Source organism: Lissotriton vulgaris, chromosome 2_2, assembly GCF_964263255.1.
Source record: "Lissotriton vulgaris chromosome 2_2, aLisVul1.2, whole genome shotgun sequence".
NCBI classification, from domain to species: domain Eukaryota; kingdom Metazoa; phylum Chordata; class Amphibia; order Caudata; family Salamandridae; genus Lissotriton; species Lissotriton vulgaris.
The window spans coordinates 26,360,307-26,385,731 of record NC_141688.1 but is presented as its reverse complement, the minus strand read 5'-3'; the positions used below and the strand labels follow the sequence as shown (position 1 = coordinate 26,385,731).

The following is a 25,425-nucleotide window of genomic DNA, read 5'->3' as shown; positions in this document are numbered from 1 at the left end:
CTACTGCATTTCATTTTCTAACATGAGCGTTTTTTAAATCTAGGGCCAGATGCGAATAAACAGGAATAAATCGAGAAGGATTAATAAGTGTTCTTAGAAAGAAAGAGGAAGACAAAGCGTCGACAGAAGCTGTTGAATGATGGGTGTCGCTCGGATTGCAAGATCTTTTTTTTTGTTTTCCCAAGGACTGATGGGAAATGTATTTAATGTTGCTTATACCTTGAATGGCTGCTGTTGAAATAAAGCAAGAAAAGATTAGCTTAATCCTCACCTCAGAGCCCTTAATAGAATTGAAACTTTGTTACGATAGCTATGATATTTTTCATTCCTAGTGCACCTATAAATTCTGATCAGTGTGGAAAATCTTGCTTGCAAAAGATCCAAATTAAATGGTTTTGCAGTAATCATTTTTATTTACCAAGTTTGGTGAATACCTCGCCCTTTTCACAACTCTTTGGAAACGGAGTTATAGTATTTTAAGCAATCTTAAACTGCTTGTGAAAGCCACACTTTAGCTTCTTCATTCATTTTCTGTGCACTTAAACTTGTGTGTGTATGGCGCATGTTTAATGATTTTTCCTGTAAAACAGTTGTTTACATGAATATGTTGTACAATTCATGCACAGTGAATTTGATGCAGACCTTCACCTTTATGCATAAAGACTTGTAAAAAATGACAACTTGAGATGCAGAGGCATTCCCTTCAATCATTAAGTCGGTCACATTCTTGACCCTACTTTCATTTCCTTCAGCGCTTTCAGCTGCCCAACTTATCCCTAAGCATGGATTGACTATTTTTGTGTCCTCTTGGGATTCAAGCTGCCTAATTAGGTAGGGCATGAGATCATTCAGCGAAGTGCTGTCCCCTTCAAAATGTAGCTTACAAGTACTAAATCTACATTCTGCAATATGCTCCAAACATCCTAGTCCAAGCCTATTTTTGGTGACAATATGACCACTAATGTATATACCCAGGGCTGATCCAATCGTGACCTAGGTGAACCCGATTTGGAGCCCTTGAAACTAATGGTGAGAAAATAAGGTAACAAGGGGCTCTTTTTTCACAAGTCAGTCCCTGGTGCATTACATCACAACAGTGACTGGCTTGGGAACACAAACATCTCCACACCTCCATCAAATCACTTGACTCACCCACAGCTCACCTGCATCACATTGGTGTCAGTGTTATTGATGGTTTGGAGTGGGCAGGGGGGAAATGGGAGGGGCGAAGGGAGTGGATTAATGGAGTGATATTTTGTTTATTTAGTTGAGTTTTATATAGCGCTGGCTAGACCCAGAGGTATCAGAGCGCTTTGCAGAAGGATACAGCGAGTTACAAGCTACAAAAGTTTCACAGTAGTTACATAATGGATAAACAATACAGGAGTAAATTAGCGAACACGAAAGTCAGGATAGGAAAGACCAGGGACAGCAGGCAATCCACATGGAGGAGACAGTAGCGGGGAAGAAAACGAGACAAATGTCTGTGATACGGCTGGGTTGGTGACGGCCATATTGGTGTGCCAGGGCCAATCTTCCCTTTAGCTGTCAGTGCAGCTCCACCGGGAAGCGGCCATCAATGTGTTTAGGGCTCCACCAGAGAATAGTGAGGATCAGGAGGGGATCAGAAGGCTAGAAACCAAAGACGGGTGGGAGGCGTTGGCGAGGATGGTAAGGTAGGAGAAAATGTGGTTTTGGCAGCCATCTTAGAGTCGGGCACGTTGAGTCTATTAATCAACTGCCTCCGGATTCTACGTAAGATTTTCAAGTGGATCACTCCGGACTGCAGAAAGACTGTCACCCACACACTCATCACCAGCAGGCTTGACTATGGCAACGCAGTCTACGTAGAAATCAACAAATGCCTACAACACAAACTCCAAACCATCCAGAACGCGGCCGCCAAGCTCATCTTAGGGACACCGCGCCACGAACACATGACCCCACACCTGCGAGAACTCCATATGTCTCCCCGTCGAGAAGAGGGTCACCTACAAACTACTCACGCATGCCTAAAAATCACTCATCAGGCCCAAATCCCTCTACAACAGAATGAGCTTCCACGCACCCAAAAGGAACCCCTGGCAGAGGTCCCCCGCGTCCGCCGAAGCAGATCTGGAGGGAGAGCCTTTTCCTACACCACAGCCACAGCATGGAACACTCTCCCAGTAGAAATGAGACGCTCACCAACCCTGCACACCTTCAGACGGGCTCTCAAGACCAGGCTTTTTCACTGACCGGAGCTGCCCTACCTTTCCCCTACTTCCCCCCCCCCCCCCCCCCTCCCCCCTGCACCTTGAGACCCTCACGGGTGAGTAGCACGCTTCACCAACCCCTGATTGATTGAGTCTCCATGGCTCCGTGGCTAGTTCTAGTTCCCACCAGTTCTAAAGTTGGTTAAAAAGCACAGTGCCAACAATCCGGGAAGAAACATCAGAACCCTGGTCTCAGGCAGCTGGAGGGGAACCAGTGTAGCATTCTCAGGCAGCAGCGATTATCTGAGATTACAAGACGCTTCTGTGAGGCGCTGGGTATGTGCTGTTCTTTGTTCTGCCGGTGAGAACCAGCAGCTCTGGAAACCCAGCTTTGAGACACCTTGGAGTGGGTGAAACGGCAGCCATGCACCGGGCCACAGGTGATAGCATGGGGAGCAGCAGCGTGTCAAGCAGCATTTGAGGGGGTGTTTGCCGTGCTGTGGGGCAGCGCACAGTCAGAGTCCATGTACTTTCAGGCCGCGGGCACTGTCGACACAATGGGTCCGGCCGCGAGGGAAACCGCTGGGCAAATTTGCGGGCCCCTCCCTAGCCGCACCCGTACTGAGTGATAAACACTAGCACATGCATTATGTAGAAAATATTGATTAGAAGCTGATTAAACAAAATCAAGGGAGGTCTGAGGAAGACTGCTGCATCCATGATTAACGCAGTGTGCCTCTTTGGAGGTGAGTGCACTCAGTGTGGGCCCAATACACTTATGCTAAAGGCCAGTTCATAGCTACCATATGTGACTAAAATTTGACAATAGAATTGCCCTACTCGAACATGGATGTTACTCAATGCACACTCCTACCATGCTAAGGTATTCTGAAGTTCTGTGTAAATCAAACATCAGTGAAGAACTCTTCAAAAAATATGGCAATATGACTAGAGCCTCTGATGAAACCACCTTTTGCCTGGCCATAAAGGACTACAATAAAAATTAAAATACCTGCTAGTACTGCTTTGCTTTTTGAATTCAAGCAGTGCATTATAGTTTTAAGATGCCTTTTCTTTGGTTAAAAAAAAATCTTCAAACCAGAATAGACTGTAAATCCATTGAGCCTTGCACTGAGGGTTGCAATTCCATGTCAAATTTTTTACTTGAAAAAATTGGGCTTATTTACACTTGTCATTCTTCTTGCAATGTTATCTTGATCCAGCCTCTTTGTTTTGACCAACAGCAGCCTGCCTACCATGTAATCTATCTCTCCTCTTGTCCTCTATTAAATCTAACCTGTGAGGAACTTCCAATCCAGGTCATGTCCTGACCAGAGCTCTAGACTTCATATGTTCTTCCCAACCTCTCTTAGCAATATCTCCCTTGCCTAAGCATCACGCCTTACTGAGTGAAATAAATATAGTCGTTGCTCTATTTAAAAAACCTTCAATAGATTGAATTAGATTAGCATTTTATGGAGCGTCTGGTTACTCCAACAGTGTCCCCATGCTACGAATAATTTCTCCATGTCAGAGGTGGGAAACCCCCATCCACTGCCTCAACACCAATCGACCTGTGATGCCCTAAAAAAACAGGCTTTCAGATTCTTGCAGAACAGCACTTCTGACGGCTGCATCTTAAGGTCCAGCGGCATTTGGTTCCATAATTTTGCTACTAAAAAAACCAAACCAACTCCCCCCAAACCAAGCTCTCTATTTTAGGAATAGACAGCCTAGCTATACCCATAGACCTGAGGTTCCTCTTAGGTCTATACGGGGTGATTAACGGGGAGAGATAGCTAGGGTCTTTCTCATTAAAGATTCTGTGGCAAAAACATTAGAGCTTTAAAACTCACTCTCTTTTGTACAAGAAGCCAGTGCAGTTCTGCAAGGGCAGCCCACATAGGAGTTCCCATAGGGATGTTCTGTAGTAAACGCGTTGCAGTATTCTGGACTCTCTGCAGCATTCTCATTTTGACTTTGGTGACCCCTAAGTATAGAACATTGCAGTAGTCCTGGCTGTAAATGATCACCGCCTGGATAATTATTTTCCTAGCTGCTACAGGTAACAGATCTAAAACTTTGCGTAACATTCGCTGTAGTCCAAAACATTGCAGGACACACAATATATCTATCGGCTCAACAGTCTGTGATCCAGGCAAATCAAGTAATCTACCTAGTGCCATAAAAAAGTGTCCTTGTACAATATATACTGGTTCGGTGGAGGGTTTAGAATTGGGGTAGTAAGAAATGGCGCTCAAGCAAGTACGCAATGGAGTCAAAGATGTGATAAATGAATATGCTGCCACAAGGTCAGGGGAAACAAACCAAAGCAAAAACAACCCCTGTGAGTGTGTGGGTCTGGACCCAAACTGTAAATTAAATTTAGAACCAAGTCCTGTGCACACGTTTTTAGAGTATAGGTTATAGTGTAAACAACTATTTTCAAAGTACTTTGAGTTCAGAAATTATGAAGGTCGACATCAGGTGCATCTTAAAGGAGATTCTTTTAGAAAAAGTATTTTAGGTCAATACAGAAAGAAAACAAGCAGACACTTCTTTCGTCACGTAGAAGTTAACTTGTGACTCTTCAGGGCTGGGAAGGACACAAAGCATAGGGTATAATACAAAACCGAAACAAAAAACCCCCCAGAAAATTGGGCATAAAAAACAAAACAATTGTGAAGGTGAGCATTCTGAAGGCACCCATAATCTCGTGGTTACCCTATTAGAGTGGTGCAGAAAGAACATTATCGTGACTTCACTGCACACAAATGAGAAGCGTCTCGTGACATATAAAGCAAATACTCCTTATGACTCAGGAAGAGATAAAAACGCCCTTTGAAATTAACATTACCAGAGTTTCCTAATTCAGTATGTCTATCAGCTGAGGGATTATTAGAGACATATCACAACAAGGTATTATTAGGTGAAATGGTGGGTTGGTGTTACAAGGTGAACTTCATGAACATGTTAATGGAATATATAGCATGCCACGATAGTTCAACTATGAAAAATACTGTAGGCCAATAATAGGAACAAAAACAAAATTAACTAAATTAAAACAACACTCCAATTGATTTGTAATTCGGCTTAAACGACCTAAATGTACGTTAAGGTAAGCATATTATCAGAACAACAAAACATGCCGTGTCGATGTACCACTATCAATATTCTTAAGTTGTCTAAAAATGTCATGCGGTCGTGGCAAGAGCGGATACATGAATATGATAGGATATGAATGTCAGCAGCCCTACATGTCAAGAACAGATGCATACTGGTAAGTAGCATATTCCGTTCGAGGCATGTGGGCTGCTGAATTCATATCTGTGCATAGACTGTATAGCAGTATCTCCTCTAGCGGTGGTTACCTGTGTGCCAGCTGCAGAAGTTTGAGAGTTTTGAGGACAGCCTGGCCTACAGCAGCTTGCTGCTTTGCTTGCAAGTCTACACAGTAGTGTTTTGTGAAAGTGTGTATGGTAGTCCGTGTGGCTGCTCTACATATGTCTTCAAGAGTAATATTTCCTAGGAAAGCCATGGATGCCCCCATTTTTCGTGTAGAGTGTGCTCTTGGGGGGACAGTTAAAGTGTGTTTAGCCTTTTGATACCATATTTGAATGCATTTAACTATCCATCTGGCTATTCCTGACTTTGATATTGGATTTCCTTTATGTTGTGGTGAAAAAGCAACAAATAATTGCTTTGTTTTCCTAAATGATTTTGTTCTGTCATCATAATAAAGGAGAGCTCTCTTTACATCCAGTGTGTGTAGGGCTTTTTCAGCTACTGACTGTGGATTTTGGAAGAACTCTGGCAGTTCTATTGATTGATTAATATGGAAATTGGATATGACCTTTGGCATAAACTTAGGGTTTGTTCTAAGAACCACCCTGTTAGCATGTACTTGCATGAAGGGTTCTTGAATTGTTAGTGCTTGTAACTCGCTAACTCTTCTGAGTGAGGTATGTCGATCAAGAGTGCCACCTTCCACGTTAAGAATTGCAGTTCGCATGAGTGTAGAGGTTCGAAAGGAGGTCCCATAAGTCTGGTAAGCACTAAATTTAGATTCCAGACTGGGGAAGGTGGGTGTCTTGGAGGGATCACCCTTTTAAGACCATCCACAAAAGCCTTGATTGCTGGTACTCTAAACAGTGAAAGGTGTTGCCTGTTTTGTAGGTATGCTGCTATAGCAGCGAGGTGTAGTCTTATCGAAGAGTATGCTAGGTTGCATCTTTGAAAATGCAGCAGGTAACATATAATGTTCTGTATGGAAGCATCTAATGGGTTGATTTGGTTATTGTTGCAGTAAATAACAAATCTCTTCCATTTAGCTGCATAGCACGCTCTCTTAGTTGGTCGCCATGCAGTCTGGAGGCAAGTTAAGGTATCCAAATTCTAAGACTTCAGATCGCTAGGTTCATCTAATTTGGATCTGGGTGTCTGATTTCTCCATGGTTCTGAGTTAGATGATGGGGTGCGAGGCACAGCCTTTGATGAGGAACTACTGAAAGCTCCAGGAACGTTGTGTACCACGGCTGTCTCACCCATGTTGGAGCAACTAGGATCAGTGTGAGTGACTGTTGCCGCAGTTTGCGTGCCACCAGCCGAATCAGTGGTGCTGGGGGAAAAGCGTACGCAAATTTGCCTGACCAGTTCATCCATATCGCATTGCCTTGTGACAACGGATGTGGGAACCTGGCGGCAAAGTACTGGCATTCGGAGTTTTTGTTTGTGGAAAACAGGTCTATCTCTGGGTGCCCCCACTGCCTGAAGAATGGTTGGAGAACTTGGGGGTGAATCTCCCATTCGTGTAGTTATAGCTGTGCCTGCTGAGCAGGTCTGCTATTTGGTTGTCTATCCCTGGGAGGTGTTCTGCCAGGAGAAAGATGTCTTTTGGAATTGCCCACTTCCAAATGCTCTGTGCCAAGTGGGACAGCTGTGAGGAGTATGTTCCTCCCTGTTTCTGGATATAGTACATTGCTGTCATGTTGTCCATCCGGATCAACACAGTCTTGACGTACAAGTATTTTTGGAATGCTTTCAGGGCTAGGAATATCGCTAGCAACTCTAGTTGGTTGATATGCAGTTTCTTTTGTTTGATTGTCCAGAGCCCATGTACTGTGTAGTGAAGGAGGTGGACTCCCCAGCCTGTCAGTGATGCGTCCGCTGTTAGTACTAGTTGTGAAACCGGCTCTTGGAACAGTCGCCCCTTGGAAAGGTTTTGTGGGTTCCACCACTGCAGAGAGTTGTGAGTGCGACTGTCTAGCAACACTAGGTCTTTTAGTTGTCCTTGAGCTTGGTTCCACTGCCGTGCTAGGTATTCTTGCAATGGATGCATTTGAAGTCTGGCATGGGGGACAATGAATATGCAGGAGGCCATCATGCCTATGAGCTGCATGAAGACTCGAGCTGGCAGAGAGTGTTGTGGCAGAAATTTGCGAATGAGCATCTGCATGCTGGCTATCCTCGCTGAGTTTGGGTATGCATTTGCCACGGAGGTATCTATAGTAGCTCCCAGATATTGTTGTGTGTGGGACGGTTGTAAATGCGATTTTAGGTAGTTTATCGAAAAACCTAGGTTGTGTAGCAGCTGAAGTGTTTGAGACGTGTCTCTTGCACACTGTTCGTACGATTTTGCTTGTATTAGCCAATCGTCTAGGTATGGAAACACGTGGATGTGTTGCCTCCTGAGATGTGCAGCTACTGTCGCTAGGCATTTTATAAATACTCTTGGAGCCGTGGTTACCCCGAAGGGGAGAACCTTGAATTGGTAGTGTTGACCTTCTATTGTGAACCTGAGATTTTCTGTGAGCTGGATGGATGGGTATGTGAAAATACGCGTCCTTGAGGTCCAATGTTGCTAGAAAGTCTCCTTGCTGTAGCAACGGGAACACTTGCTGTAGTGTGATCATATGTAAGTGCTCCGACAGTATGTATTGATTTAGGGGTCTGAGGTCCAATATTGGTCTGAGGGAACCGTCCTTCTTGGGAATAAGGAAGTATAGGGACTATACTCCTGTCCCTTGGTGTTGGAATGGGACTGGTTCTATGGCCCCCTTTTCCAGCATGGATTTCACCTCTTATTGTAGCAAGGTGATGTGTTCTTTGGACATAGGACGGTGCCTGGGTGGTATGTTTGGTGGGGTAGAAGGGAGTTCTAAGCAATAACCATACTGGATAATTTGTCTCACCCACCTGTCCGTGGTAATTGCGTTCCAGACAGGTAGGAATTGTTGGAGTCTGCCTCCGACCGGTGTTAGGTGGTCTGGAGGTAGCGTGATGAAGTCACTGTTTTATGGCAGTGGAGGCTCTGGTGTTATTGCCTCCATGTCGTCTTCCCTTGTTATTGTTGCCCCTATAACCTCCTCTGTTGGAGTTCTTGTTAAAGGAACCTTGGGTGTTGCCTTTGTATGTAGATGAGGTCTGTGAAGTATTGCCCCGTGTAGCTGCTCTGTATGAGGAGCTTCGAAAGGAACCTCTGTGTTGTTGAAACTGTAATGCACCCATTGATTTTGCAGTTTCTGTATCCTTCTTCATTTTATCTAAAATGGTGTTGACTGCAGGGCCAAAAAGGAAGTCTTGATTGACTGGTTGGTTAAGAATGGTGGACTGCACCTCGTTCTTAAAGCCCGAAATACGCAGCCATGCGTGTCGTCGTAGTAAAACGCTAGTGTTAATGGACCTGGCTGCAGTGTCAGCTGCGTCAAGCGCACATTTGATGGAGGCGTTTGTAATAAATTTTCCCTCCTGTATGAGGTCATTAGCTTGGGCTTTGAAGGGCGCAGGCAGGTGTTGCATTAAGCTTTCAAGCTGGTCATAGTATGCTCTGTCATAACGAGCTAGTAGAGCTTGTGTATTTTCAATTCTCCTTGAATAGGAAGCCTGTGATGCTACCCTTTTACCCGAGGCCTCTAGTATTTTGGATTCTTTATCAGGAGGAGGAGCCTCTCCTGTTGTCTGTGAGTAGGCCCTTTTGCGTGCATTAGCCACCACTAGTGAGTCTAATGGTAACTGACCTCTGATATACCGTAGGGGCTGCTCTATATTTCTATTCAATCCTGGAATTGATTACGCGTGCCCTGACTGTATCTTTAAATATATCAGGCGCGTGTTTTAATAGCCCCTTTAGCATAGGAAGGGTTCTGACATTTTTCTCTGAAGTAGGGAATGTGTCAAACAAAATGTCTTCGTCTATAGGGTCATTGTGCATGTCTACGTTGTGGTACTGCGCTGCCCGATCTATTAGCTGGTTGAAGACAATGGTGTAGTCAGTAGGTGACTGCTTTGTTGGGTATGAGGAGACGTCAGGGATGGGATGCGTGTCATATGGATCAGTTGGCTCTCCCCATGGTTCATTTTGAGGGTTAGAATCCTCTGGATAGTCATAATCATGCTGGGGATCTTCCCCTGTGTTGCCCTCATTGTCCCCATAGTGAGAAGGAGAGTAAGGAGCAAAAGGCGTAGTAGGCATAGTGGGATAGAAAGGAATGAAGGGTCTAGAGGGAATAGTACCAAAGTCCTTCTTCTTCAGAGGAATAGGGGAATGAGAGCCCGTGTCTAATGGTCTCTTCTTTCTGTGTAGGATTGTGACTTTACCAGTCTCAGGATTTATGTATATTTTTGCCTGGTCGTCTGAAGGATCTGGATGGAAGAGTTCTTCTTCCACTGTCCGTGGCTGTGTCTTTGACTTCTTTGGCTTAGTCTGTTTAGGATCGACTATTGCCTCCGGGTCGATAACCTTTTCTGGTTTGACTACTTTCGGTGTTTTATTGATTTTTCTCAGCTTGGACCCTTTGCTCGGGTCGACGAGTGAATGCGGATCGACTGGCTCTTTAGGTTCGACACGCTTCTTGTGCTCGACAGGTTTTTTCGGTTGACTGTCTTTTGTCGAGTGAATCTGCCGCTTCTGGAAGTTCTTGATCATCATCGAAGATGTTGTCAGGTTCCGGTGCCGGTCGCTGCATCTCTTGCCTAGCGGCCCGTCGAATCCGGAAGGTTTTCTTCGAACGGAATTGGGCACAGGCTGGGCAGGTTTCTTCCTTGTGGTCTGGTGATAGGCACTTGTTGCATACTGAATGTTTGTCAGTATGCAGGAACTTGGAGTGGCATTGTGGGCACCTTTTGAACGGGCTCCTTTCCATCGACAGCAGGCCCACGTGGCGTCGAAAAGGCCCAACGGCCCGCGTTGACGACCGGTTCGAGATGGAAAGTTCGATCGAGTCAATAATTACCGAGCGAGAACAATACCGTCGAAGTTGAAGGCCTTTTGGCCTTTAGAAAAGTTTAGTTTTGATTCCGAAGTTAGAGTATAGGAATAACATCCAAACCCAATGGCGGAAAAAAACAATCTGAGGATGGAGAAGATGCCCATGCGCACTGTAGTCCAGGGGAGGAGTCACCTATCTCGTGATACTTCCAAGACTCTTCCAGGACAACAAGGTGCAATCATCCGGACCCAACACTAGGTGGCGATCTATGCACAGAGATGAATTCAGCAGCCCACATGCCTCGAACACAATATTTCATACAATGTACATGTAATGACAAAATGCAAAATGCGAATGTAACAAATTACCATCTTTGCTGAATTGACATCAGAAAGAGGCACCACTTTGGAAAACACCCCTGCATTAAATGTTGCTGGGTTTAAATAGTGACTGGCAAGATTAAAGTGTTTTTTTATCTTAAATCATCAACGTCACAAACAATATTAAGAGTCAAAAGGTCAGGATATTCCAAAATCATAATAACAAAAACTTAAAGCCTAAAGGTACAGAAATAACAAACAGGCTCAATGAGCAGTGAATATGAAGCACAGATACAAAGGTTATATCTATATATTCCACACATACCACATAAGTGATGCACACACAAGTATAAAACTGAATTTAAATTATGACAACTCAAAACCTGAGCTGATTCAATTGTTTTTCGAACGGTCTTAGGAACCCAGAAAGTTTTGAAGTTCATGGACGATGTTCAGACCGTGTTTAACTGTATGTAGACGCATTATCCAAGTTGCCTCAACCCGTCTCAATCTTAGTTCGCGATTGCCACCCCTGAAGCTAGGTACTGTTCCGTCTATTCCAAAGAATGTTAGTCTTTTGTGAGGTTTTTGCGTTGCACATGATAAAACGTGCAAAGTCATAGGGTATCTGGCATCTCCATTGTGCATTGCCCTGACATGTTCAATGATTCGTTCCTTCAAGGGCCTTATAGTGCTCCCAACATTGTTTCTTGCATGTGCATTCAAGTGCGTATAAAACATATTTGGTGTTGCAGTTGATGTTGCAATTAATGTTGTATTGGTGTTTGTTGAATCCTGTGAAGTCCTTTGTGCCATTCAGAGCCCATTTGCAGACTCCACAGCAGCCACATTTGAAAAAACCTTGTGTGTGGCGTAAAGCAGGAAGAGATAGCAGTTGTGCGTGGAACAGTGGGACTAAGTTTGTTTCTTAATGATCTGCCGCACCTGAAGGTGATCTGGGGCCTTATAGTTTTGAATTCTCCCAATGTTTTATCAGCTCGTAGGGTTTCCCAGTATTTATTGAAATCGTTTCTCATTATCACACTCACCTCGCTGTAATCCGTGATGAGCCTCACTGGTTGTTTAGGTGATGTGATGTTCTCCTCGGCTCGAAAAGTTATGTTTTTCTCTGTTTCCCCAATTTGTCTTGCTGCTTTATTTTTGGTCTGTGATTTGTAACCTCTTTTGGCAAGTCTGTTTTTTATGTCGGTCAAGCATTTCTAGAATTCTGTGTCTTCACTACAATTCCTCCTGGCTCTAGTGAATTCCCCATAAGGAATGGCCTGTATCTGGTGTAAAGGATGCAAACTTTCAGCATGTAGAATGGAGTTGCAAGAGGTCTCTTTACGGTAGAGTCTGCTCTGTAGTGGGTTCCCTATCACATATAATTCAACATACAGGAATGGAGTGGCATGTGAACCTCATGTCCAGGTCATTTGAATTTAGGTGTTCACAGAAAGTCTCAAGCGTTTCTTGTGATCCAGACCAGAGGAGAAGACAGTCATAAATATACCGTCCCCAGTATATGTTGAAATCTATCCATGGGGCTCCCTTTTTCCCCATAGCCATTCAGATGTGAGTGACCCCTTGTATAGGTTGGTAAAAGAGGGTGAAAACCGAGTGCCCATGGCAACACCTTTGATTTGTTTATACCATTGTCGGTTGTACATGAAACAATTGTTGTGGAGTATGATTTCCATCATAGATACGATCATGTTGGTGTGTTGCCACAGTGTAGCGGACCGGTTGTGTAGAAACTGTGTGACCACCATGAGACCTAAATGAAGTTTAATGGACGTGTAGAGCAATACCACATCTAGTGTGGCCAAGATCATGTCAGGTTGCCATTGAACATCTGCCAAGACCCCAAGGATGGGTTTTATGTCTTGAATAAAAGAAGGTAAATTCAGGTTGCGGAACAGGTCTGCATATTGTGCTAATTTCTCTGTGGACCCCCTATACCAGATACTATGGGTCTCCCAGGTGGAAATGTGGCCTGTTGTGAATCTTGGGAAGTGTGTACATCCAAGGGAAAGTGGGTCTTACAACTTTCATGTAAAGTGCTTCATCTTTATCAATGAGCCCGTGGGCGTACCAATTGGAGAGATCATTGTTAATTAGAAGAGTCAGAGGACCTGTGGGGATGCTGCAGAGGAGTTCGTAACACAAACTTTCTTGCAACGGAGTCAATATCTCATCATGATAATCCGCGCTATTCATAATTATCACATTGCCCCCCTTATCCGTCTCTCTTATGATGATGTCTTGCTAAGTGTTTTAAGGGCCAATCGTTCACCTCTGCTCAGGTTGTCTTTAGTTTTGCGTTTCACAGCGTAAATTCTGTTTTCATATCTATTTATGTCCTCTAACACCAGGTTGTAGAACACATCGATGGAATTGCCCCAAGGCAGTGTGGGCGTTCATTTGGATTTGGCCTTGAGGCCACTAGAGATTGTGGAGTTAGTGTAAATGTCTAGGTCCTGTAGGAGATGTTCTAAACTACAAGGTGGATCATCTGTGTCAGTGATGGATAGTAATAGGTGTGTGGCTTTGATATCAATGATACTCTGAAAATCTAGAAGGTTGACATTGTAAATGTTTACTGTGTTGATGTTGTCAGAGGGCATGTTTCTGAAGTGTTTTTTGAGTTTGAGTCCCTAATGAATTTTAAAAGATCTACTTTGGACCTACATAGGTCCCCAGAATCATGGGGATTGAAGCAAAGGCCTTTACTCAAAAGGGAGATCATGTCTTTCGTGAGTGGTTTGGGGGAGAGATTCACAACTTGGACTTCTTCCTTGTCTGTTATTGTTTCTTCCCATCCCCTGACCTCAATTTCTTTTTGTACTGTTCCTTTTCCAGCTCTTTTCCCTCTACAGGTTTTTTGCCCACAGTACTTTGTCTTTGTTGTGTTCTGTTTTCCTGTCGGACTGTCTGTACCTCTCGTAAAAAATTGGATGTGGTTGCTCTCTGTGCAGAATTGCCTTGATTTTCTGATTCGCTATCGCTTGTGAGAATGGTGTTCAAAGAGGAGAAGCTGGAGGAGATGGAGGCTGTTTCCACTCTTGCTGTTTTTTCGCCCCTGGAAGTATTCTGCACTATTAGGTCATATTTCTTGGCAAATGTGACTTATCCCTCTTTAATCTGCCTCTTCTCTCTTAAGTTGTCTTGTTTTCCTATCTTTAACACCTTCGATGCTCATGACGAGCTCAGCTCGTCATGAGGCACAGTGGAGCTGTGCTGATGACGAGCTGAGCTCGTCATGAACTATGGGCTCTATAACAATTCAGCACCGGAGGAAAATATCCCTAGCAGCCAAGGTGTTAATGTCATTTTGGCGTTTGTTGAGAATATCATTCAAAATGGTGTAATTCATCCCCGTCGCTTCTTTAAGATCCAAGTCATGTATATCTTTCTCTAAGTTCGAAATCTCTAGCTGCAATTTGGCTACTTTCCGTTCTGCATTTTCCGTGAGTATGTGAATCAGTGTGTTTGAGTTCACAGTGAGAGCCTCCTACCATTTACTAGCAGGTCGTTGTCAAGATCATCAAATGTGGAAAGGATTTGTGAGCGGAGTCCCCTGGGAAACCTATTGAGCCTTAGATACTGTTTCAGGGTGGCGCTGTACCACCATCTACCGTTTTCGGGTTTTTTCAATCTTTCTAATTTAATAATTTTTTCTATGAGTCCTTCTCTGCGGATTATCACTTGTGGATGCATTGACCAGTGGTATTCCTTTTGCTAGATTCTCAAACAGATCTGATGCAACCTTATCCCTATCCATACCCGAGAGAAATTTCGTAATTAGTACTAGTAAAGCGGTGCGGCTGCCCTTCCTGGAACAAAAGTATACTGGTTCAGTGGAGGGTTTGGAATTGGGGCAGGCAGAAATGGCGCTCAAGCAAGTATGCAATGGAGTCAAAGATGTGATAAATGAATACGATGCCACAAGATCAGGGGAAACAAACGCAAGCAAAAACAACCCTTGCGAGTGTGTAGGTCAGGACCCACACTGTAAATTTAGAACCATGAGTATATGTTTCAGTGTAAAAAACAATTTTCAAAGTACTTTGTGTTCAGAAATTATGGGTCGACATCAGGTGTATGAATTTGAATTTTAAAATATTTGTAGAGCGCACGACTACCAAGCAGTTTCTTGGCGCTAGGAATGCAGACCCATGGTCAGAGCAGGAAGTGGGCCGCTAATGGGGGAAGGCTTGAGAGAAAAGGAAGGTTTTAAGGGCTTTTCGGAAGTCTAGATAATGAGGAGCAGATCTAAGAGAAAGAGGAAGAGTGTTCCAGAATAAAGGGGCAAGGGTGGAGAATTTCATGCCTCCCAGTTTCTTCCTCCTAAAACGAGGAACCGCGAGAAGGGATTGGGAGGAAGAACGCAGCTGTCTACAAGGGAGATTGGCCTTCAGTTCAGAATTAATAAATGCCGGGGCCGTCCCTGCCCGGGCCTGGAAGGTGATACAGCCCATCTTAAAGAGGGAACGTTCCCGAATGGGAAGCCAGTGTAAGGCTTTGAGTAACGGGGTGACGTGATGGAATTTAGGGAGGTTATATACAAGTCGGGCCGCCTGGTTCTGAACCAACTGAAGTCGCCGTAACTCGCAGGCAGGGATACCAGAGTATAAAGCGTTGCCGTAGTCAATGCGGGAGATGACCGTGGCTAAAAGAATGATTTTGAGGGCAGGAAGGGAGAAAAAATGAGAAATCTTTCGGATGGTGCGGAGAGTCATAAAGCAGGAGGAGACAACAGAACTAATCTGGGAGTGCAAGTTGAGGTGATTGTTCAGTTTTATCCCTTAAGTCTTTACTGAGGAGGAGGGGACAGGAGGAGAACCCAGGGAAGAAGGCCAGAATGAGGGGTTCCAGGGACTGGAGCAACCACCTGTAAGGACCAGTTCGGTTTTGTCTGGATTTAACTTCAGGTGGTTGTGACTTATCCAGTCCCTGATGAAAATCATAATGGATTGGAAATTGTGAGTGAATCTGGAGAAGAGGACAAATTAAAAATAAGCTGGAGGTCATCGGCGTAGTTGTACACCGTGACCTCCATTTGCTGTAGTGCAGAAACAAGAGGGAAGATGTACAAATTAAACAACAGGGGGGACAGGGAGGAGCCTTGAGGTACACCGCACTGAACCTTACGGGAAGGTGCATCTTAAAGAAGATTTTATAACAAGTATTATAGGTCAATACAGAAAGAAAACTAGCCGACATGTCTTTCGGCCTGAAGAAGTTAACTTGTGACTCTTCAGGGCTGGGAAGGACACGAAGCATAGGGTATAATACAAAACCGAAACAAATAAACAGGAAAATATAACTAGTGCTCTTATAAAGCACCAATATGCTTTATATAACTTTTAAGTGCTTTTTATAAAAGTTGCTGTACTATGAAAGAAGGTGATCCGTACACTTTTACGGTGCACCTTTGTCCTAGGTGAGGAGGAGTGGAAGCCTGCGAGGGAACAGCCCGTGAGGGGATAGAGAAAGGTATAAATAACAAAGGGAGAGAGAGAATATTCGCGTGGATTCGTTCTCCCTGGCGGATATGTATAAACAAAAAGAAAACACACAAGAGTGTCAAGTGTTCTCTAGAATGGTGGGGAACACAAAGTGTTTTTAAAATACCCCTCACACACCAAAAGGACCCTTGGTGTCATGCTTCATCATTGGGGTCTTTGCACCCCTCTACAGGATGCTACTACCTACGGCTGCGCGGGAGCACTTATCCAATGACTATGCGTGGGGCGTGTGAGGGTTGGATGTGAATGGGTGGTGGGGTTGTGAGTGATTTAAAAAGTACCTGGCTCGTGGGGTATACTCAAAAAAAGTATGGTAAAATTTACAAAAAAGTGAAAATGTATGCAGGCTAAAATGTACCTATAGCGATAATATCAAAGGTTTCTGCTAATTGCGCAACTTGATTCCATGTTTCCTATTAGCCTCATGAGTCTCTGAACGTTAGAAGTTACTCGTGCCAGTCTGCTACGAGTCCTAGTGGAGAATCTCTCCTTGTTGCCCCTCAAGCGGCTCCGCTGGGAATGAGCGGAGACGCGTTTTCACTTTTTTGTAAATTTTACCATATTTTTACATAGAAAAACGTGAGTAAGGTGGGGATTAGTGTACCCCGTCCTGAAGGAGTTGATCTCCGAAACATGTTGACGCACCCAAGAGGTATTGTACATAACGTTACATAAACACCTCGAATCTCACCATTTTAACAGTATCAGCCCGGGGGCCCATTAAATTTATACCCCGCGAGCCAGTTACTTTTTAAATCACTCACTTGAAACCCCACCACCCACTCACATCCAACCCTCACATGCACCACGCATAGTCATTGGATAAGTGCTCCCACGCAGCCGTAGGTAGTACGCCGCATCTCGTAGAGTGGTGCGAAGACCCCAATGATGAAGCATGACACCAAGGGTCCTTTTGGTGTGTGAGGGGTATTTTAAAAACACTGTGTTCCCCCACCATTGTAGAGAACATTTGACACTCCTGTGGGGATAGAGAAAGGGTCAGGAAGCGTGGCAGTGTAGGAGACGGCACTTAAGCTGAGCCACATGTAGCACAGAGACAGCAGAGGATCCATAGGATGTGGAAAGATATCAGCCACATTAGGTTCAGAGTTGGATAGTAGTAAAATATAGCAAAAACCTGGATTGAGTGGATTTCCTAGACCTTTTGGCCCTTTTGGCACCTGAGTCACCATTTAAATCTGCGAGGTGGATTTTTTTGGACACCGAGGAGTTCTGCATAGTGGAACACCACCCAGGCCTAGATCCTGGTGCCTGCAAGGTAACTACACTTGTGACTGCCTGGACAAATGAGGAAATCATACATAATTATTGTGTAGCTAAATGTTATGTTATGTTATTGTTTTTTATTATGCACACAGCTACTCCAGCCAAGGAGCGTCCTGGCGCATAGACAAGGAGAAACATAACACAACAAGGAAAAGGAAGACTAAAAGGGGCAGCTAAAACAGAAAAGTTTTTATTGCTTTCCGGAAGGTCATGAGGTCCTCCAGCAAACGGATGTCAACCGGAAGAGAATTCCAGGTTAGTGCAGCTTTTACGCTGAAGGAGCGTCCTCCCATAAGGCTGAGCCTAAATCTAGGGACTACAGCAAAGGCCTGTCCTTGAGAACAGAGGGCGCGTGCGGGGACATAGAAGGAGAGACAGCTGGACAAAATTTCGGGGCCTATACCTCTCAAGATCTTAAAGGTCAGACAAAGGACCTTGAAAAGAATGCGCTTCCTCACTGGAAGCCAGTGTAGGGAACGAAGAACACTCGTCACCGGGCAAAATCTGGGCAGGCCAACAATCGCTCTGGCTGCCGCATTTTGAACCCGTTGCAGGCGAGTAAGCTCAGCCTGGTTAGCCCAGACCAGAAGAGAGCTTGCGTAATCCAGGCGAGAGATGATAGTAGCCTGGATTACCAGCTGTCTGGTTGGGGCATCGAAAAATTTGAGCACAGGTCTTAAGCCTCTCAATAGGCCAAAGCAACAGGCTGCTGTTCTTTTGGTATGTCCCACAAAGGAAAGGCCAGCGTCCAGCCAGACCCCCAGATTTTTCAACTCTGACACCGGGATCGGAGTAGGTCCCAGCTCTGGTGGCCACCATTGGTCACCCCACAACTCCACTCCCCTTCCGACAATCATTACCTCCGTTTTAGTGGCATTGAGCTGGAGACAGTTTCCAGTCAACCAGCTAGCCACCGCCTTCAGTCCATCCTGGAACCTGGGGGCATCTTGTTCCGCGTCCCCGCTGAGAGTAACCGCCAGCTGTGTATCGTCGGCATATGAGACCAAAGTTAGGCCCCACTGCCTAGCGACATCAGCCAACGGTCTCACGTAAAGATTAAACAACGTGGGGCACAGCGAGGACCCCTGCGGAACCCCCATGGCCAGAGGCTGGAAGTTGGACTTGAAGGGAGGGATGGCAACACAGAAGGAACGATTGCCGAGGAAGGAGCGGAACCATTGCAGCGCCTGACCACCGACACCAATCTCCTCGAGCCGATGCAGGAGGATGCTGTGAGATACTGTGTCGTAGGCGGCGCTGAGATCTAATAATATCAGCGCCGCCGTTTGACCAGCATCCAACCTCGCACGGAGATGTTCCACCATCACAAGAAGAGCGGTCTCCGTGCTGTGCCCAGCACGGAAGCCATTTTGTGTGGGGTCGAGGGCGTTGGTCCGGGCTAGATGTTCTGACAGGGCCAGATTGCCATGAGCCTCTGTTATCTTTGCCGGCCAGGGTAGCAGCGAGATGGGACGGTAGCTTTCAGGCTTAGACGGGTCCTGAGAGGGTTTTTTGATGATCGGGGATACCACCGCCTACTTCCACTTAGTTGGAACTACACCCGACTCCAGGGAGAGGTTGACAAGGGAACACACAACAGGGCGTCCCATAAAGGCCTGATCTCTAAAGAGAGCAGGTCTTACTGGATCAGATGGAGAGCCAGATTTAACTTGCAACGCAAGCTTGTCAAACCCGTCCGAGGTGAGAGGGGGAAAAGAGAGCAGGGTAGACTGGTGAGGTGTCCCATTGGAACTTCCCAGGTCGATCCCTATGCTAGGGAATGTCCGATAGATGGCTTGGACTTTTCCCATAAAATAAGAAGCAAGGGATTCGCAATGGGAGATGGAGCTCACGGCCACAGGGGTCGTCCGCTTCGTCATGAGATCTTTCACGGCCTTGAAGATAGCCTTCGACGGGTTAGTACTGTTTCGAAATTCTGCGGCATAAAATGCCGCTCGAGCTCGACAGATGGCTCGATGGTAGAGCTTGATGGACGCGGCGTATGCAGCTTTTAAATCCGCCCCGTACGTCTTCCGCCATGCCCTCTCCGCCCGTCTACAGGCTCCTTTCAGGGCACGTAAGGCGCCATCATACCAGGGACTCGACTCTCTGGTATTGATTTTACTCGATACGATGGGTATCAGAGTGTCCAGAGCCCTGGTAAGCCAAGAGCAGAAGAGGTCATACCCCTCTTCTACGCCATTCAATGGACTCAGCGGCTCCTCTACCAGAAGACGATGGAAGTCTTCTAGCCTGAGTTTGTTCCAAAACCTCCTGGGTACCCGTCTAGCTGAAGGGGTAGGGGGAGTAACAGATATATGACAAAGAATGGACACCAGGGTGTGGTCAAACGAACGAAAGCTTTAAAAAAAAGTGCCTTTAAACTTCTCCAACTCTCCAAAACGAGTAGCCACAGATGTCATAAATAAAGCATATGCTTTACATATCAAAGTGAAAAACAAGCATTATTAAATTGTGTTACAATGTGACTGGCTCTTTCCTATGAATAGATCTTATCCTGTGCTTGACAGTGAATGGGCCATAAACAGAGTAAATTGCCCAAGATCACACTATGTTATGGAGACTGAAATGAGGTTTTGTACTTTGTGGCTAAAAAGGCAGTTACACAAACTAAATGGACTTACCAAAGAGGTATTTTGCAAAAACCATGTTAAATATTTAATGTCTCTGCAAAATTTCCAAAAATGAATTTCATTCACATGCATAACTGTTTTATCTTAGTAGCACTATGACAACAGACTAAATCAGTGCGGTCCGCAAGCGCCCTCCTGAACGTTTGCATGCCGCCAACCATTGAAAACGGGCAAGCATTTATGTATATGTTAAACAACATGAGAGAAAGCAAATAACTAGTACAGCAGAGTAAATCAATGCAAGGTTTTTTTGTTTGTATTAGTTTTCAAACATGATTTTGGAAACATTCATGCTTCCACCCACCCGGACAATGCCATAGTTAACTTCATGCCCCACTAATGAAAGGCACATATTTTGTGCAGCTGAAGAATGAGATGGCTATGTCTAAATACAAAAAAATAATAAAAAGGGCACACGCAGGCTCTGCTGCTGTAGACAGCAGAAAGTCTGCATTTACATAGGTGGAGAGAAATCTTTAATTACAATTCAAAATCAGTAAAAATAGACTTACTGGAGGGCAAATTCTTAGAAACTCATGTAAGCTACCGAGGCAAAAGAGATTAAGGTTCTTTGCCTTACTGATAAATGCTCTAATTAACTAGTTCCGGGCTCCCACCTGTGAAAAAACTGCCGCTGTAAACCACAGCAAATCCTCTGCTCTCTAAAGGCATACTTAATATTCCATCCTTCTGGAAATCTAGACTTGCCGGAAGGTCATTTTCTAATCTTGCCCAGAAACTCGGGAAATCCCCACCACCAACAGTCCATTCTGATAATAGAGCACCATTCAAATTCACTTTAACGTATGACTTACATTTGCAACATAGAAATGTGACACATTTAAGTGCATAGAATGATGGGTATCTGGGTGAGGGAGTGTACATGGCATTAGCCTTTGTGATTGACAAAAATATTGCGGCTTGCTGCAATTCCTGATAGCCATGACTGGCTACGTCACTGGGCCAGTCTCAAGAGACCTACTAAACAAGTTTGCAAGAGAATAAACTACATCCAATCTCCATCAGTTAGAGTACCATCAATAATGTTTACACCTGACACATGCACCACATCAAATTCCACAAATAGGGACACATCCGCATCCTTTGTCTCCACCGACTTTGATAAGCTAATAGGAAGTTGGAAGACCAGTCCCGCGGCCATAAGATAACCCACAACAAGAAAATTGCGATCAGTACGACAGGAGGTACATGGAGAATGAGAACTTTTGACCATCATCGAAACCACAAACAAAAGGAGAAAGAAATACACACTAGAAATGATGGGGACAAACGCCATCAGGATCAGCTTGCACACTTAAAATAGGACTATGCACAAACACAGGATGAAGCAGGGGGTCACAGTCCCATAAGAGCACCCACTATTTGGCTTCTAGTTATCGAGCTTCAAAATGCCAACCTGTGCTAAGGGACTGTTAACAAGGATAGATGGTGAACTACGTAAAAACTGCCCAACTAAAGAGTGTGGGGTGTACAATGTGTGTAATTTACATTAAAAACAACTTGCAGGTGAATGCGATGTTTGGTTAATGGGGAATGCAGAAGCAGAATATTCTCTTACCGTCTTCGGTCTCTTGCCAGACAATCCCTTCTAGATTCACACTGGTTCCAGGCTCGCAGGGACCCAAACATTCAGGCTCAGTCGCCAATGCCACGTCACAGGTGTTGACCCCCACTGAGCGTGTACGCACCATGATCTGCTCACAAGGGGATGAGATGTCAGCGTTGACCACGGGCACCAGCAGGTGCAATGGCAGCACAGGAGGAGTGGAGGCGGGGGACTCCATCTGCATGAACAACAGACAAATATAAGTGAGGGTCATATTGCCCCAGAGGACACAAGAACCAAGAGAAACCAATAACAACTTAGACGTGCACACGGTGCTCACAAGCTGTCACAATAGATAGGAGAACACAGTCGATGCCGACGAGGGTACAGTGTTACCTGAAACAGGAGCTCATAAATGATGTATAACTCCTTGTGGAATGTGCTCCTCCAAGGGTCACAATTGACACATAGCTCTGCATCCCATTCAAGGCCGTCATGCCTACTTAAAGACATGAATTGATAAAGCCAATTGGCTTTTATAATGTATTTGCACAGAGGTTCATAGCAGGGAGATTCATGTATACAAAGCAATACACCATCAGATACCCAACGCACACACTGGCATTTAAGAAAACAATTTAGAGTGGCACCCTTACATATTGACATCACATATACAAACATACAAGTCCCAGAGAAGAAGTAAAGCATCAATCCTTCCATTAAATAGAGAGTGCAGATTATGCAGGCTATAGAGCCTGTTACCCACCCCACTCCGTCCACTTAAATGGGAAAATGACATCTGACGTGAAATTGACTCCAATTCGTCTTCACTGGCTAAAGGCAAAAATGTATACATTATACATTTTTACATCGACTCTATTGTATCCCCATAATCTACATTTGCACTTTTCCTTTTTTAAATAAGAGATTTTTGTTAAAGTATTGGAATTGGAACAAAGCATAGAAATATTATTTCTGTTTCTTCTGGGAAAGAAACTAGTCTCTGTTCTGGTCTTATAGGAAGTTAAGAAGTTTTCAAGGATACAATGAATCCTGACGCAAGAAAGGAAAATGGGCTCCCATTCCCAGGTTTGCATGTTAAAAAAAAACACATCTTATTGGGATACATTAGGGCCTGCTGCACTACTGTTCATACTAAGATTACATATACTGCTGCTTTTCTTTTCCAAACTCATTACACTGTGTAATATGTTCAATAATTTTAAACTGGTCAAATATAACAATTTTGAAATACACTATGGACTTTGGATTGATACTTAATCCAAGGTGTTAAAACTGCATTAAAGTGGACTTGATGCGTAGCCCAAAGATTGAAAAAACAAATTACATTTTTGAGTCAGCCTGCAATGGACAACTAGAGAAGATGATATTGCTTTATATAGGAGGCTATGCCTCCTAGATTTGGTCTCAGCACACCAATCACTACTCTAAATCGTGACAGCATCATGGAGTGTAGCAGATTAAATATTCATTTGTTGTTTGTTCGTTTGTGCTGGACACCGGGGATCACCTATTGCAGATCCAAGGACGGGCTTGGCTCCGCCCCCCAACCTCCTCGGACGACCGGCCGGGCTTGGCTCCGCCGGTCAGTTCAACTACACTAACCAGGATTCCCGAGGCTGACGCCACCACCGAGCGTGCCAGGAGGCGCTTAAAGCTGCGCAAGGGGCAGAGTCCCCTGTTTGTTCGTTTGTGCTGGACACCGGGGCTCACCTATTGCAGATTCACGGCCGGGCTTGGCTCCGCCCCCAACCTCCTCGGACGACCGGCCGGGCTTGGCTCCGCCGGTCGGTTCAACTACACTACCCAGGATTCCCGAGGCTGACGCCACCACCAAGCGCGCCAGGAGGCGCTTAAAGCTGCGCAAGGGCCTTTGTACCGCGAGGACGCGCGCGGGACGCGCCGGACGAAGCCCGAACAAAGGGCGGACAGTCTTAGACAGTCCGAGACTGTCCGCGACTGGACTGGGCCAGGACCCCTGCTTATTTGGTGACAGACAGATTTATGAAGTAAGACTCCATTGCTTAATTGATTGCATTGTATCAAAGGATATTATTTGACTTACCCTTTTCCATCTTATGCTTTGATTGTTCTTTGGCATTTATCCCCTTTCAACTCGTGTGATTGAATAATATGCCTAAAAAAATTCCTGCCCCCGCTTCCAATACGATGGAAAACTATCTGGTTCAGGTGGTAACTAAAATCAACAGTGAAAGAAGGCAGTCGCTAGGACTGAGCCAATCTCCCATTCTTTACCCCCCCGAGCCAAAACTCTGATTCACCACCGATAGTTGTACCATTGCATGCTGCAAATAGCGACGCCCCTGACATTGATCTTCATGTTAATGAAATTCCTGACCAATGCAGCCTGTTGTTGGTCGATGCCGATACGGATGTCCTTACTGATCCTGACACACAGGTGGATGTGATCACTGAGCAACCCCACCCCCCACCCCCCCCCCCCCGCCTCTGCAACTAGGGCAGCCAGGATATGTAGGAAAACACAGCCCAAGCGTGGGGGACTACGATCTGGGAGAAAAAGGGTTACACCGCCATCAAAATCCAAGGAAATCAGTATGGATCATGAGGAGGATAGTGCCAGGCAAACCATGGGTGATGAGCTGTTTGCTGAGATGTTTGACTAAGATAAAGGCGATTATCAAACCACTGATGTGTAAAATTGATAAGCTCACTGCCGAGGTAAAAAGATTGGGTGGGGTACAGAATAAGATTGCTGAGGAGGTGGGTAGTATGACAAACCTAGAATCAAATTTAGCTGACACAAATAAAAGTATACTGCAAGCGAGAAAGAGGGCAGCGGAAACACCGCATTGACTTTCCCCCCTGGGCAGGTACAAGAAAACCCAGACAACGAGGCAGCAATAAGAGAAGATCTTACAATAAGATCAACTGCACCAACTGCACCGTGCCCGGAGATAGCTTCTCTTCAATTTATAGCAGAGGCTTTACCTTTGGTGCTGGTGTTGGCCAATGTACCCGTCTTACAACCTGGCCAGTCAGAATCCGTTTCATCTCTGACTAGCAAGGCACTACACTGGCTGTCAGGTAATATGCAGATGGCTCCATGGGGGAAACAACAGCTAGCTGGGAGACGGCTAGGAGGGTAGCCTGGATAGGGAACAGACCAAAAAAGTTTCAAGGTGACTGTGTGGTGTTGAATTTTTCTAATACGGCTGTATTACCTAATGTCTTCTCCCCCCTCAACGTAGGAGTGGAACTATTGTTCCCCTCACCCTTGAATTTTTTCAAAGCGAGAACAAAAGTGTGATACAACCGAATATTGTAAGGCCTAGGTGGAACGCATGGGCGCACAGATGGGATGCGGGTGCTTCTGCAAATGACTGGGGGATAAGTTCAGGAAATAGATTTGGGGCTGCGCACTCTAATACTTCAAGGCACAGGTGGAACACAGGGGCATATAGATGGGATGTGGGTGCCCCAGTAATCGATTGGGAGATAAGACTAGAAAATAGATTTGGGATACTGTCAGGTCTAAACGACTGTAACTGACTTCAGAGGGGCCATATCATGGCATGGAGTAGAGTACCTGATGACCGTATAGCATGCGATTCCAGATCCCAGAGAATTGTCTCTACAAATGACATTCCTATGAATGAGACAA

General features: G+C 45.1%; 1 protein-coding gene across 5 annotated transcripts in view; it reads right to left on the bottom strand.

The window, feature by feature from the left end:
* The window catches only part of ZNF609 (zinc finger protein 609), a 935,315-nt gene that overhangs the window by 309,834 nt on the left and 600,056 nt on the right, over nt 1-25,425 (bottom strand). For all 5 annotated transcript variants that reach the window (XM_086959222.1, XM_086959221.1, XM_086959226.1 and 2 more), the window contains exon 4: nt 21,774-21,999. In XM_086959222.1, the coding sequence (XP_086815348.1) occupies nt 21,774-21,999 (226 nt within the window). The remainder of the gene's footprint in view (nt 1-21,773; nt 22,000-25,425) is intronic.